We start from the raw sequence: 15,011 nt of genomic DNA, 5'->3' as shown, positions 1-15,011 counted from the left end.
TGGAGTTCAGTTGTTTACTTGGGCCATCTTGTAGGTGGAGGCCAAGGGCAACCTCTCCAGCCTATGATCTGGACCATTCTGGATTGGGAGGCTCCCAAGACCCAGACCCAAGTCAGGGCTTTTCTTGGCTTGACGGAATATTATTGGAGGTTAGTGAAGGGGTATGGTACCATTGTGGTCCCAAGTAAGTGTAGGTGGTATGGCACTCTGTTTTTTAATTCTGGTTCAATTCAATCCTAGGGTCGCTTGGGTGCTGATCGGTTTGCTCCCTCTGACCAGTGGGGAGTTGTCAAATGTATCAATTTATGTACCGTCAAGCTTGACAGGGTGACCAATCGCACTCCTTAGGGAGATATGATCCCTCCAATGTTTCAACCTGAGTTCAGAAATACAGTACTCTTAAAGTATACCAAAGAAAACGACTTGTTTTTCAAATGTATTCATCTGTTCAATGTTGTTCTCGAATGTGTGCTGTTACATCACAGCCATATGAGGGTTCCACAAAATTCCAAGAAATTTATATAATCCATTTGATCATCCAAATACCCAATGCATTTCGAGCTGTCCGCACTTCACCAGGGGAAATACATATTTATCTATAAAGTAAAGTTAAATGAAGTATAGTCAGAGATATGGAAGCAGGCCACAGTCTGTGACATGAAGAGCAGTTGTGTGTTATGTACTGTCAGCCAGTCTATTAGCATGCATGTTAATGGAAAATAAAGGTGTGCGTAAAGAGAATGGTGAAGTACAACCAAAGTGAAGCTGAAACTGACAAGCTTGCCTCTAACTTAAACGACGGTACATTTACATGTGCAGTGAACAATCTCAACTGGTGCTGCGGATAAGGTCGCCATGTGAATCGAGTTAAAAACAACGGTAATACGATACTGTTCACTTACTATCTCCGTAAATGTGGTCACCGTGACGGGAATACTATCTCACTCTTAACGGGTGTTGAAGGTAAAACGACTACGCCGTGGCTGTTTTCTAAAGTATACGTTATGTTTCACTCACCAAGTGGGTAATCTGGAAGAAAGCGTAGCATGTCCTCAGATTCTGTTCGGAAACGGGTTAGTATGGGAGTGCGCATGCGCCTCGACATAGTCTAAGTAGTTCCCTTGTAACCCGAGAGTATGCGGCGAATCCTTTCTAACGTGAAAATACAGTTGAATTATCAATGGTAACAACAGGGGACCTAACAATATCAGATGTACTAAATCAAATATAATAAAGTGAAGTTAACAACATTAGAGTCGCTGTTGTTATTGGTGCCGAAATACATGTAAAGAATGGCGGCCATGTTGGTGCAGTATACTTCGAGTAAATAGAAGTACTGTAAGCTGAAAAGGAAAAAGGATCAATGGGAGAGGGTTCAACTGAGCAACAATGTTCCCACTCACTGAACTCACCTCCTAACAAACAAAACTAAGAAGGTCAGCTGGGACCACAGGTTGCCAAAAGGCCTTTGACACCCTGAAAGAGGCTATGTGCTCAGCACCTGTCCTGAAGGCACCAGACTATGGAAAGGAGTTTATTGTCCAAAGGAATGCTTCTGAACATGGTATTGGGGCAGTATTTTCATGAACAAATTATGAGAGACGGGGTCAACCAGTTGCCTGTATCAAAAGGCGACTCCTCCATTGAGAGCAGTGTTAGAGTGCCTTTGCTGTGGTTTGGTCCCTGAAGAAGATGAGACCATACTTCTTTGGGACTCACTATATGGTTCAAACCGACCACAGGCCTCCCAGATCACTGATGCAGATGAGGAGAGAACTCCAAGTTGTAGCAGTGTCCCAGGTCCCTACAGGGTATGGACTTTTCAGTGGAACACAGACCTAAGACATACCATGCCAACGTAAATGGCCTTTCCATATTTTTCCACTTATGTGATGAGAACTACCAGGGTATAGGTTAGTTGCTCATCACCTTTCGTTAAGGGGGCCATGTAGGAAAGTGCCCTTTTTGTATGGTCACCCCCACACATTTTGCCCCAATGCTGATGCTAATGACCCTGAAAGTGCACTGTTAGGGCTCTCTCCGTAAATCTGATACATGTGAATTGAAAACCCCAATTAGCAAAGACTTTAACCCCCTTTTTAAGTCATTGGTAAGTGGTACCACTTGTACCCAAGGCATGGGAGTTAAAGGGACCACCAGGGCCTGAAGGACTGTGTTTGTCACCCTGAGTGACCCAAGTAAATACCTGACAGCAGTCCTGCCATTGCAGACTGCAGGAGCAGTGTAAACTGCTCAAACTCGACTTGCCCCCATGAGTGGCAAGGTCAAAGGTCAAAGCACTTAAAAAAAAATGTCACTCACCCTTAAGGTGGGCCGCCTGAGCCCTGTCGGCAGGGTGCATTATAATAAATGCGTGGACATATAAGTGAAAATGTATATGTACCTATATTATCCTCTTTCCATTAGGGCTACTATAAGTGTTCAGGGGGCCAAAGGGTAACAAGGAGTGGTGCCTAGACATCCAGAAGTTGCTAGCTCCATTATGGTCCTACTGAAAAGGGTCATGTTGGGTATAAAACAACTTGCTTAATCAAATATGATATGAGTCCCTTGTCGGATTTGATGTGACATGCACCCAGGTAGCTACCTTCGAAGTGCCCACATGGTTGCCCAAGACTTTCCTGTGACCTGCTGACATCCTGCAGCTGCTGCAGCCAAGACAGGAATCTGACCCACTCCAGGGAGGTGTCAATTTTCCCAGGAATCAGAAACAAAGGCCTACCTGGAAAATTGGTGACACCTCCGTCCCTAACAGGATGGGCAGTGAAGTGGCACATAAAGGCGGTGAGCTTCAAAGCATACTCCACCTCTGATATACAACCACCAGGCTGCCTCCCAAAGGAGGAAACAGCCAGCCCGATGCCCCCAGCCACATTCTCTCCCTGGCAGGTGGGAAAATAAGGTAGTCAGAAGGTGTAGATCTTCAGAAGGCTAGCCACATCCCTAATGTGGGCTTCTACTTTGTACAGCTAAGGCAGGTTTCAGCCATTTTTAGAAAATGACAGAATAGAGTGTTCGGGGTAGAAAAGGTGGCGCACACCCCAATTGTGGTCATCTCAGTGATGGATTAGATGTCCGGGCTAGTATCTAAATCTAGGATTTAAGGGGCAGCCCTTGCACCAGAACCTCAAATCTGATTCCACTTGCAATGAAGGACAAAGACGAGACCTAAGTCTGCGAGTTCTGGACCTATACATAGCAAAGGCGCGATACTGTGCACCTGTGGCAACCACCCTGCAACTGCGTGACAGCGACTCGTCCTAGACCAGAGACCAGTTCCAAAGTAAAGATTAAACCCTCTGAGAGCCAAAGGCAACTCCAGAACTCCCATGGACTAGTAGCACTAGTCCTCAGCAGCCCGCAGGTAAAGCGCGCTATGGAACCAAGGAAACACTGGCCATTGGACCTGCAGAGGGATGGCCCAAATGTAAATGGTCTAGTGCATTGTGGAAACATATTCCTAACCTCCAGAAAGTTTCAGGTGGCTACATCAAGCTCAGCTTGCCGATGCCAAGACTTGTGGGCTTACTTGACCTGGGGCCTTGGGGGAACAGCGTAGTATGTTCAACTCATCACCTGTGTGGCCCCATTGGTGAATTTTTGCATCCGTTTCCTCACCATAATCGTCTAAGCAGTAAATCCAGCAAACCCACAACTCCCACTTCAACACCAGGGTTAGCCAGGACAACTCTGCACCTGGGCCCTACGAGCCAGGTCAATTCAACTGATTGTTGTGGCCTGGTCCTGGGACCCGTATCACCTTAACCCCAAATGGTGACACAATAGAGTGTTCTGGTTAGAAAAGGTGGCGCACACCCCAATTGTGGTCATCTCAGTGATGGATTAGATGTCCGGGCTAGTATCTAAATCTAGGATTTAAGGGGCAGCCCTTGCATCAGAACCTCAAATCTGATTCCACTTGCAATGAAGGACAAAGACGAGACCTAAGTCTGCGAGTTCTGGACCTATACATAGCAAAGGTGCGATACCGTGCACCTGTGGCAACCACCCTGCAACTGCATGACAGCGACTCGTCCCAGACCAGAGACCAGTTCCAAAGTAAAGATTAAACCCTCTGAGAGCCAAAGGCAACTCCAGAACTCCCATGGACTAGTAGCACTAGTCCTCAGCAGCCCGCAGGTAAAGCACGCTATGGAACCAAGGAAACACTGGCCATTGGACCTGCAGAGAGTAGGCACAAATGTAAATGGTCTAGTGCATTGTGGAAACATATTCCTAACCTCCAGAAAGTTTCAGATGGCTACATCAAGCTTAGCTTGCCGCTGCCAAGACTTGTGGGTTGCGGGTCAGGCTACCACTACCTTTACTTGACCTGGTGCCTTGGGGGAACCGCGTAGTATGTTCAACACATCACCTGAGTGGCCCCATTGGTGAATTTTTGCATCCATTTCCTCACCATAACCATCTAAGCAGTAAATCCAGCAAACCCACAACTCCCACTTCAACACCAGGGTTAGCAAGGACAACTCTGCACCTTGGCCCTACGAGCCAGGTCAATTCAACTGATTGTTGTGGCCTGGTCCTGGGACCCGTATCACCTTAACCCCAAGTGGTTTCCACTTCACTCGACCTGCAAGTGACCGATTATTCCATTGACTGCACATACAATTTTTGCATTAGTGAATTGCACTGATTTATTTTTCCTCCTAAAATCCATAACTCCGGTTATACTCATCTGATTGTGCTTTTCTGGTGTCTAAATGTATATAAGAATCTGCTTTATGTTTATATTGGTGTCTGATTTCTTGCAAGTCATGTGAATTACTTATCGTCCATGGCAGTACTGTTAGATGCTTAATACCTGTTCCTCTTATAAAGCCTGATTACTCTGTGCCACTCTACCAGGACTAAGCATGGGCGAATTTTGCGAATCTGGCGTTCGCGAATTTGCGTATTTGCGAACTCGCAATCCGCAAAATCCGCGAATTCTCGCGAATTTGCGGATTTTTTTGTTTTTATAGTGTTCGCAAGGGTTTCTGCCAGTTCGCAAGGATTTTGTACCAGTTCGCAATTGCGAACTTACTTGTCGGCACGCAACGGTCGCGACTATGTTGTTTCTACGTCTGGTTCATCATCACAGGTTCACAGCACCCTCTGTTTCAACACTGCCACCCTCTGTTTCACCCATGCCACCCTCTGGTACATCAATGCCACCCTCTGGTTCATCATCATCACTGTAGATTATGGGGGGAAAAAGCAAGCACACCTGCCCTGCTTCAACTGACATGAATTAATTTGGGGTTGATTTATTAATGTGTCACTGTTTTAAAATTCCAGTCTGGCACCTTCTTCCTTATCTGTAATTTGCTTTCTGTTGCAGTGCAATTTTTTTTTCCAGGACCTTTGTGGCCTACTTGTAGCTATTCTATGATCCAGCTGTGAGGGTCAGAGCAGGGTCATACAATTGTTGCAACTAGCAACTGAACTCTGGAGGGGCCCCAGTCAGGAAGCACTACAGGGAATGGTTACTAATGATGAATTTGAACTTTTGCACCTGCTGAGTGCTTTCAGTTTAGCAAAAGTCGTTTTTCTGCAGAACAGCAAATGTAATGCCCCAAACAAACTTACTTGTGAAAGTTGATTTCTAATCCAAAAGTGATCCAAAGAAAGTCAAAAGGCCTCAAATCCAAAAAAGGGCAGGCAAATGTCAACCTGAGGAGTTATTCTGATAAAAATCATCATTTTCAGAAGGTCTATGCTGCTTGCTAGTGGATTTCTTGTGCAGAATTGCAAATTTTGTAATTTCGCGAGTGCGAGATTGTTGCTGCCCGCCGCACCTACATGTTCGCAATTGCGAACTTACACCGCACGCCGCAAAATTGTATCACCAAGAAAAAAAATCCGCTGCGTGCGAATTTGCGGATTTTCGGTAAATTCGCGAGCGTTCGCGGATCGCGAATTTACCGAAAATCCGCAAAATCCGCGAGCGGAACGGATTTTCCGCCCATGCTTAACCAGGACTGAGCTAGGGATTTATTTGTGTGAATACAAAGGACCTGGCTTGCAGTATTGTGAGAGTATTGCATAGTGAAGCCTAACCAGCTTCACTACATAACACTCAACTTTCCTAATGCTCATCCTAGTCTTCATCTGGTACTTTGACAAGTGTGCCTCCACTACACTCCTTCTGGAATCACATTTGGAGCTGCATTATCCTGAATAGTAGTTGCAAACCCGGACAGTGAATCATTATTATCACAGACACATAAAGCGAGGAACCAAATAAAAGTAGGCACATTAAAATCCTGTTGGTTTGGTACATTGAGAACATGGAAGGAAAACACACTTGTAACCCTAACAGGGGGGTTATATGATAAAGACAGTGGTACTGCCTTCAAATTAAGCTATTAGTACCTATTCCACTAAAGGAGAGGACCTAAAGTTAAGTGAAACACAGTATCCATTACATGTTTTCACCCCTTGCCCACAAAGCCCTCTCTCTGTGCCATAATTATATTCTTAGAGAGATCACTGGAAAATCCAACCCTTTTTCCCAGCCAATGGACAGACTTATTGCGCCGCTCTTCCAAGCTCTCAATCTGGGATGAGTCGAATATAGACACATTCATCAAAACTTACATGTAAGAAGTTTCTAGTCAACTCACTGCCACATCAAAGCTCCTGTCCATGCACATCTAAATGGAGCCAGGTACACAACGCTTTCTTAGACTATGAGCATAGAGTGCTATTCTGGGCAGCAACAACAGTAGGATTTGACCCTCGGACATTGGACATTATGTTAGTAGTTAAATGCTATTTAGCAGCTATAATAGATGTGCGTTTGTTAACTCCTGAGCAGTTGGCTGCAATTGATTCCACTGCATTGTGTCCCTAGCACAGATCCAATTGTGTCTCTGACCAGAGGCTCCATATTCTTAATAATGGAGTAAAGATATGCTGTGAAACCCTTTTAAAAATTGACCAAATCCTCATTATATATTACACCATCTATACACCTTCTGTGACCAACCCCTGAATTCTGTGCAAGAATCTTGGCACAAGGGTGAGAAACTCAGGTTTCTTTCTTTTTAGGTTGTCACTCCGAGTGGGATGGGTATGCCCAAACATGGGTCCTATGCACTTCATGCCACTAGAGTCAAGCTAGCCTGGCTGATGAGGGGTGAAACCCCGAAACCCGTCCTAGGATGCTTGTTTCCAGTCTAGGGAGGACCTGACCTGGCAGTCCGGGCTGGACTGTTCCCATTGGGCGCAGGGTCAAGACTGATTTGCATATGGCTGGGTTTAAACTGGAATTGCAAGGGCAGCAAAAAAACAGGGGATTTAGCCCCAGATCTCTGTACTGGCGTGAATGATTGACATTGTTCAAAATTCTGTCCATCAATTTTTCTTTTTGCATCAGTAGAAATTAAGGAATTTCTGGATGGTATTGGTGTGAAAAATGTGTGTAAATCTGTATAACCCTTGAAGAATTGGTCAGATAGAGACAGTTAATAGTTTGGTAGAATCAATCAATCAATCAATCAGCATTTGCATAGCTTAGCACTGTCACCCCTAGGGGTATCTGGGTACTGTGGGTGTGACATGTCTATCAGAAAAATGAGCGTAGAGGGCAGAGAAACGAGGACAAAAGGCAGGACAGAGAGCACACAAACAAGCTGAGGAGGCATAAACAGAGGGCAGCAGGTAGACTGTCAGCAGAGGGCAGCGGACTAAGGGCAAGCTAGACAGTAGACTGTCACGGGGGAGCTGTAATGAGAACCTGCGTTCCAAAGTGATATTGAACTTTTGAAATGGCTTGTAATTCAGTTGAGTTCAAATAACTTTATTCGATTCACAAGAATCATAAAAGTGGACCATACACATATAAAACAATTTAGTATGAACTTTTTAAAAAAAATCTTCTATATAAAAATTCGGGTGAGTTCATGTCAAAGTTCTCAGTTTTAAAAACAATTTTTTGATAAAATACGAGATTTTAAAAAGTTAATTTTCCATTAACAATTCATACCTTTTCCTAATTGACAGCGAAGTTCTAATGAAGTTAAGCACAGCACTACAAATTACATTAGTGGAAACAGATCATAAATAATTAAAACCTTCTTGATAGGAACAGGGGCGAATTTCCTTTAAAAGAGGCTTAAGAAAGCGTGCCCTAGTATCTGTATATAGTTTGCAAAACAGCACAAAGTGCATAGTACGTTGCTGGGCCAGGTTATTAGAAGGACAGGGAGTCAGTCTCTCACAGCAACTCGCCTGTTTAGGAAAAGCCACAAGAAAGTGCAAGATGCAGAGACGAAACCTAGTCAAGAGGAAACAAGCTTGTGTTTGTATAGTGAAAGACAAATAAAATTGCCGATGGAATAACGATCCATCGATAAAAACAATATTTACCCGGTCTGAGGTGCTTATTTCTTTATAGTATGCGTTTTTTATGATTGATTTCATATTAGGTTGAATACCATTGGGATTATCGTAGTAGTGACCCAAGCCAATCCGGTGAAAAGTATTTTTTTTTTTTTATATTTTTTATTAAACCTTTATCGGTGCATTAATCAGTTACATTCAGAGTCTACCGACCATCCCGATTGAACATAGGCATAGAGGTGGTCAAAGCAAACAATATAAAACAGGAGCAATGCAAAAGTACACCTCGCAAATTCTATGTTGTAACTCAGGAGAGCTTAGTACCAACATGGCCACAGGATTAGAGAAGGTTTTTTTTTTTTTGTTAACATTAAGGAAGAGCAGGATCTGATGCCGCACAATTAGACCGTACCAAAGCCAGGGTTACACATGAAACAGGATATTCACAGTCAGGACCACCGTAGGCAGGATAGTTGTATCAGTACGTAGAATCAGGATATTCAATAAACATTACATGTCCCACCCAACAGTGTCCGTCTGCCATGTCATAAAGCATTAAAAAGCATTCACCCTTTTTTCTGAACTAGTAAAACGCACGGAGAGTTACCTCTAATCAGTCCCGCAAAAAAGAAGAAAAGGAAGAAAGGAAGGAAAAGCCAAAATTTAACAAGAAAAATAAAGGCCATAGAACAGAAAGGAGAAGAAAAAAAAACCAAGATACTCCACCCCCATCCCCCCACCCTGCACGCCTGCATACGGCTACCGCCTACCCCCCTAGCAGCGTGCCTGTCGCCTAGTGTCGAAACCCGAAATATAGAAGGAAGAGAGATAAAGAGGAGAGAAAGAGACAATATTCCACACAAAAGTAAGAGAAGGAAAGGAAAAGGAATGAACTAAAACCCCACGGTAGGGGAAGTAGAAAATATGGAGGGTCCCCAGTACAGGCCCCCGGCCCCCCCCGCCGCCTCTTGTCCTTGCAATGATACCAAAGTGGACAATAAAGCATCAAAGACATCAACAGGTTCAGGATCGTAATTGCAGCCCAGCTCCTCAAGCTACCCGAGCAAGATGGAAGTCCCCCCATGCTGCTACAAAGGAAAAGAAGTGTCACTAATGCACATACACCCATATAGCCCTAATGGGAAGCATGTCTCAAATATTGTGAAGCGGGATAAGGCAAGTAGAGTGTCACATTGAACGGGCAGGCCAGATCGAAAAAGAATAGGAGGCCTTGCAATGTTCCAGGAAACTGCACCGTCAAAAGTCATCCGCCGCCATTTTGGCCGTCCACGATCCGGAGAACAATGTTTATAGCAACAAGGACAGCCATTTCGTGGTTTCCGGCTCCCACAGTGAAACTCGTCACCAGGAGAGGCGAGCGAGAGGGAGAATAGTAAAACACAGCCGGCGGTTTCTCCAATCAAGCGATGTATCCCTGGAATCAGGTGTCCATGAAGCAATCAATGAAAAACAAACAAGGAGTCCCTCATGCGCGAACCTCCTCTCTCGCCGCCAATAGAGTCAATCAAGTTCCCACCACAGTGCCTGTACAGCAAGGCCTAGCAGGGGCCACATAAACAAAGTCTCGCTACGAGGACATCGGCGGCAGGTTGTCTTCCTATTCCAGTGGCACCGGGCTCACCCCAGTAGCAATCCACATCCAATTCCGCCCCTCCAGCGCACAAGAGGCATCCGATTCTCTCCCCTCGTTCTATCATGCGCGCTGCCAACGCCATTTGCAGACACACATCATTAAGGCGCTACTCACATGAGGGACCCCCAGCATGGACGCCGCGTCGGCAAATGTCAGGGCCACCCGCCCTAGGTCTGAAAAAAGGGCATGGTGTCATCAGTTCCCCAACGTTGGTACACATTAGAAGTGTCGTCCCCACTTTGCGGCGGATGAGCACATACGAGCCCCCGCAGTCCAAAAAGGCGCCACCGTGGTATAGCGCCGCAACCAGCTCCGAGTAACTGAGGTGCGGAGTGTAGGCATCGCATTGCGGGCCAAACAGAGTTCCAACAGAGGAGCCAAAAGCAGCTGGCAAACAACCATTGCCGTCGGGGGGAGGGGGGGGGGCACCAAACCAGCGCTGAAAAACGGCACGAGTCTCGTCCTCAAGTCACATGGGGCAGCGCTGGAGCCAAGTTCTCGGGGGCGGGCTGACCTGCATCGCGGTTGACCGGCACCTTCTGGGTCCGTGCGGCCGTTGTTGTTGCACTTTCTGGTGGCGGTGAGATCATGCGGGGACCCGGCTTCAAGTCTCGTGCAGGCCAAAATCACGGAGGTCCGTATCTCCGCTTTCGTAGCACGGAAATCCCTCGGAGTCGGACGCATCTGCTCAGCGCCCCTTCCGACACACGGGAGCACCGGAGCTGTGCGGGATGGTCGATGGGATCAGGCGGCGGGAGAGGAGGGCCGGCGGAGCCGGGAGCCCGGGCGACCATCTTGGCCGCCGGTCTGGCTCCGCCCCTGTGAAAAGTATTTTTGATGTAACAAAGCCATGGGATGGACAGGGCCTTTTCCAAGTTCATGCAGTCTCTGGTGATCGCTCTTGAAAATAGTAGATCATCCGAGGTCCATTCCTTTCCCCATAAGATCAATGGGGCAATGTTTATTCTATCTCTGACATAGTCTAATCCCACTTCAGAGTGACAAAACTTTGTAGGAGAACTAGTTGGGATCATCAGCAATCTTTTCGAGAATTAATATTCTATTTTGGTTGTTGAGGATGCTGTTAAGGCCAATTGAGGGCTCAACAGACACTGTTAATGCCAAGACTGGAAAATGGTCTTTTGAGATGGTACAAGTGAAACAACCTGGTACTGAAGTTGTGCCTTTGTGTTTGTGAGATTTGAAGGTGGATGTGAGGGGTGGGAAGACAGCACAGGTCTTAGTGAAAAGATTTTTTGATGTTGGAGATTGGGTAAAGGAAAAACTGGGTAGCACCGGAAATGGCTTGACCAAGTTTAGAGGACCATATAAGGTGGTACAGGTTGATAGCAAATGGGTAAAGTTGGAAAATGGTCAAATGTGAAATATTAGGAGAGTGGCACTGTTTCAGATCAAAGTAAGGGTACTGTTCATGAGCCCTATCCTGTAAACTGGACAAACTAATGCCTACCTTTTTTTCCACCTTGTAACCTATTCCACAGTGCAATCATACTCCTGAACTTTCACTGCCAACCTTGCCAGGTGTCCAGAACAATAACCGTAGGTCAAGGTCCTTAAGTCATGGTTTGTGAACAGTTCTCCAAAATCACCTTGGTTCTCCAAATAAATGTGCAAAAAAAATTCATAGCTCAAGTAGCTGCCAATGCCTCTCGCTCGATTACAGAATAGTTACTCTCCGTTGCCGTCAATGACCGAGAAGTAAATGCAACTGTGTTCTTTTAGAACCACAATGTACCTGAGATAGTATTACTCCAATCCCAACAGCACTGGCTTTCACTGTAATAATAGTTCTAAGAAACCTGAGACTGGACTAGCACTCCTTCATTGCCAATGCTATCCTTTTACTTCTGAGAAGCGGAGCCTTCCTCCAAACAAATGTATTCCCTCTCCTCAAACATATTCGCAAAGGTTCAGATTTATGGGCAAAACCCTGAACAAAATATGAATAAAACTCAACCAAACTAATGAGTGAACATAACTTATCTCTTACATCTGACATTCACCATAGCACTCACCAAATCCAATTTGGGCTTTACTCCTTCTCCCAAATACTCAACTTCCTTACCAAAAAGTTGTATTCCTTTCTGTGTAAAGTCAGACCTTAATTGGCAACTCGAAGCATGACCTCACGCAAAACTTTTTTCTGGCCAGAAATGGTGCGCCGAAGACTAATAAGTCATCCTGAAAAAACACCACATTTTTCACAGCTGCTAACACATTTGACATCAATCTTTGGAACACACTTGCCGCAGATGTCAATCCAAGCGGCAATCTGTTGAATTGAAACGCACCCTTAGATGTTATAAAAGCCATCAGATGTCTCAAATGTGGATTGAGCATGATCTGATGGTAGGCACTTAGTGACAATATTATCATTGAGACTGCGCAGGTCCACAAAGCACCTCAATGACCCATCAGCCTTCGTAATTATCACCAGAGAAATCCACTCAGCAGGTTCCACCGCTTTTATAATTTTATCATCTAAAACGCCTCTATTGCATTTGTCAAGAAATTAACTATCGAGTTTGGAAACTCAGCTCGCTTGTTGCCAGAAGCACGGTCAAGCTATCTTTTCCCAATAATAGCCTTGTGTGGTATCTTGTATAATGCATGGCTGACATTAGACCTAAAGGCTGGTCAGCTTACATCATCTTTACTGTCAACCTTGTAAAACTGTGTTGTTACCATGACGCTGGAATGCTTATGCTTGTGTGGTTAATGGACTTAAGGAGTGGAGCAGCAAGCAGTGTTACTTGGTGGGTGAGGCTTGTATTGAGGAAAGCTAACAAACCATGTTTGGATTTCACCATTTTTAAGTGGAGTGGCTTTTTTACATCTTGCCGGAAGAAAGATCATTCAACTGTGCCTTTAACCATGGGTCAGTAGACTGACCCAGCCTCCTCTGGACTCTAAAGGGTGCAGATGGGCTCGCTTTTGGGCTGGTCATCCCCAGAGCAGAGTCGGGGCACGGCCCACGCACTTTCCATGCTGAGAATGATGCACTATAAAGCGCTTTGCTGCTGTTCTGCCTTCTCCTGATGGCAGTGTGTTGTGGGCGATGCTGTCTTCAGGTGCTGAGACTCAGTAATAGAGTCCAGCTCTGCAGGATAATGACACATGCTATAAAGCAATTGGCTGCTGTGCCCTACTTCCTTCTGATGGCAGGATATTTTGGGCGATACATCCCACAGGTACCCAGAGTCAGTAGCAGAGTCCCGCGCTGCTGTAGAATGACTCATGCTAATAAGCACTTGGCTGCTGTGCCCTGCCTACAACTGATGACGGGTCGTTGTAGGCGATGCCTTTCACAGGTGCCCAGAGTCAGGAGAAGATAACGTAACCCTGTCTTTGCAAAAGAAGTCCGCGTCATTGCATCCTCAGAACCTAGAGGACAGGTTGCTCTTCAAGCAAAACCCATCTCTGGGAATTGGATGTAGGTCAAATGATTCTTTCATGTTTTTTCAACTACTCCCTTTCATAAATATCAATGGGGCATATTATCACGGACGGAGTTAAGATTATCGCCGCTTTAGCGGCAGGAAACGGCCGCTAAAGCGGCGATAATGGGCTTGATAATATGCCGTAAAGAATTCCCATAGAAGCCCATGTTCACACCAGAGCATGGGCTTTTATGGGAATTCACAAGGGCATATTATCAAGCCCATTATCTCCGCTTTAGCGGCAGTTTCCTGCCGCTAAAGCGGCGATAATTTTAACGCCGTTTTCTTGATAATATGCCCCAATGTTTTTCACACAGAGTGTGTAATCACTGACTGTTAGTATTTCCTTTATGCACCACTGACCAAACATTAACATTTCTTGTGCCTCTGGAAAATTTATGAACAATGGACCTGTTGTGATAGCACTCTGTCTTCATTTTAGATTAGCCCTTGGGGATCATACATGGGAACCTGGGACATGCCGCGGAGGATTCCTCCGTGCAAGGTGAGCTCAGCGTCCCGTTCTGCTCATGCAGCCAACTGCCTCAAGGAGTGGATCTACAATTCTACTGACCTGATCAGTGCTTGCAATGGACTTCGTCCAGAGATTGATGGAGTGGTAAGATTTCAGTGTCTTAACACAATTTTCTCATCTTGAGTTAGTGGCTAAAAAATATGAAACCAACACCAAAATCCGCAAATTACTTTTTGGTAATGTAATGTAATGTAATGTAAGGAGGATATGTAGAGCGCTGCTTGTCGCCCGTGAGGGTTCCAAGCTCTGTGGTTTTCATTTTCCAAAATTATGTTTCAATAATACGATGAGTACCCTCTTTATTTTTTAGGTAACTTTATTATAAGGAGTGTTATAACTTTTTAGGTCAGTATGGCTGTTCAAAATGTAGTAAAATCATGAATACACAAAGGTTTTGAGTTTAAAATAAATAAATAAATAACATATGTTCTGCTGCTGCCCATCTGGTAATACGCACATTAAAATAGAACCCAGCCCATGAATTATCTCCCTATAGACACTTCAACAATATATATTTGAAAAAATAAAAATATAATCATGATGTCTGCTAATTATTAATAGCCACATAGAGATAGATTTTGACTCCTTGAAGATAACATGCATACGTTCCCAAGAATTTACCAGGTTGAAAAACATAATTTGTATAAGAGCAGAGAGGCGCACACAGTGAAGTCAATAGTGTAAGAGAGTCCAAAAAGTAATTGTAGATCTTCAGTTCTTATAAAAGGATTCTTTATTTTCATGAACAGCGGCACAGCCAACGCGTTTCATTCCCTATTCGTGCCTTGGGAATTTCATCAGGGCATGTATAGACAGTTAATCCCGGTCGTACTTCTTCAAGAGCAGTGTGTAAAACGGTCACGGTAGGTCACAATGTGTGCCTGCAAGCTGTTTTGTACTTCTTTCCAAATAGCGTGCTGATCCAGGTCCCCCCGGAGTTTCTGGTCACTGTCACTCATACAGGTCAAATGAAGAATGAATATTCCGGACCCCT

General features: G+C 45.0%; 1 protein-coding gene across 2 annotated transcripts in view; it reads left to right on the top strand.

The window, feature by feature from the left end:
• CFAP126 (cilia and flagella associated protein 126) overlaps positions 1 to 15,011 on the top strand; it is a 429,039-nt gene that overhangs the window by 280,349 nt on the left and 133,679 nt on the right. For both annotated transcript variants that reach the window (XM_086945044.1, XM_086945043.1), the window contains exon 4: positions 13,925 to 14,101. In XM_086945044.1, the coding sequence (XP_086801170.1) occupies positions 13,925 to 14,101 (177 nt within the window). The remainder of the gene's footprint in view (positions 1 to 13,924; positions 14,102 to 15,011) is intronic.

Source organism: Lissotriton vulgaris, chromosome 12, assembly GCF_964263255.1.
Source record: "Lissotriton vulgaris chromosome 12, aLisVul1.2, whole genome shotgun sequence".
Classification (NCBI taxonomy): Eukaryota; Metazoa; Chordata; class Amphibia; order Caudata; family Salamandridae; genus Lissotriton; species Lissotriton vulgaris.
Note: the sequence above shows the minus strand (reverse complement) of the source record. Positions and strands in the feature narration are given on the sequence as shown.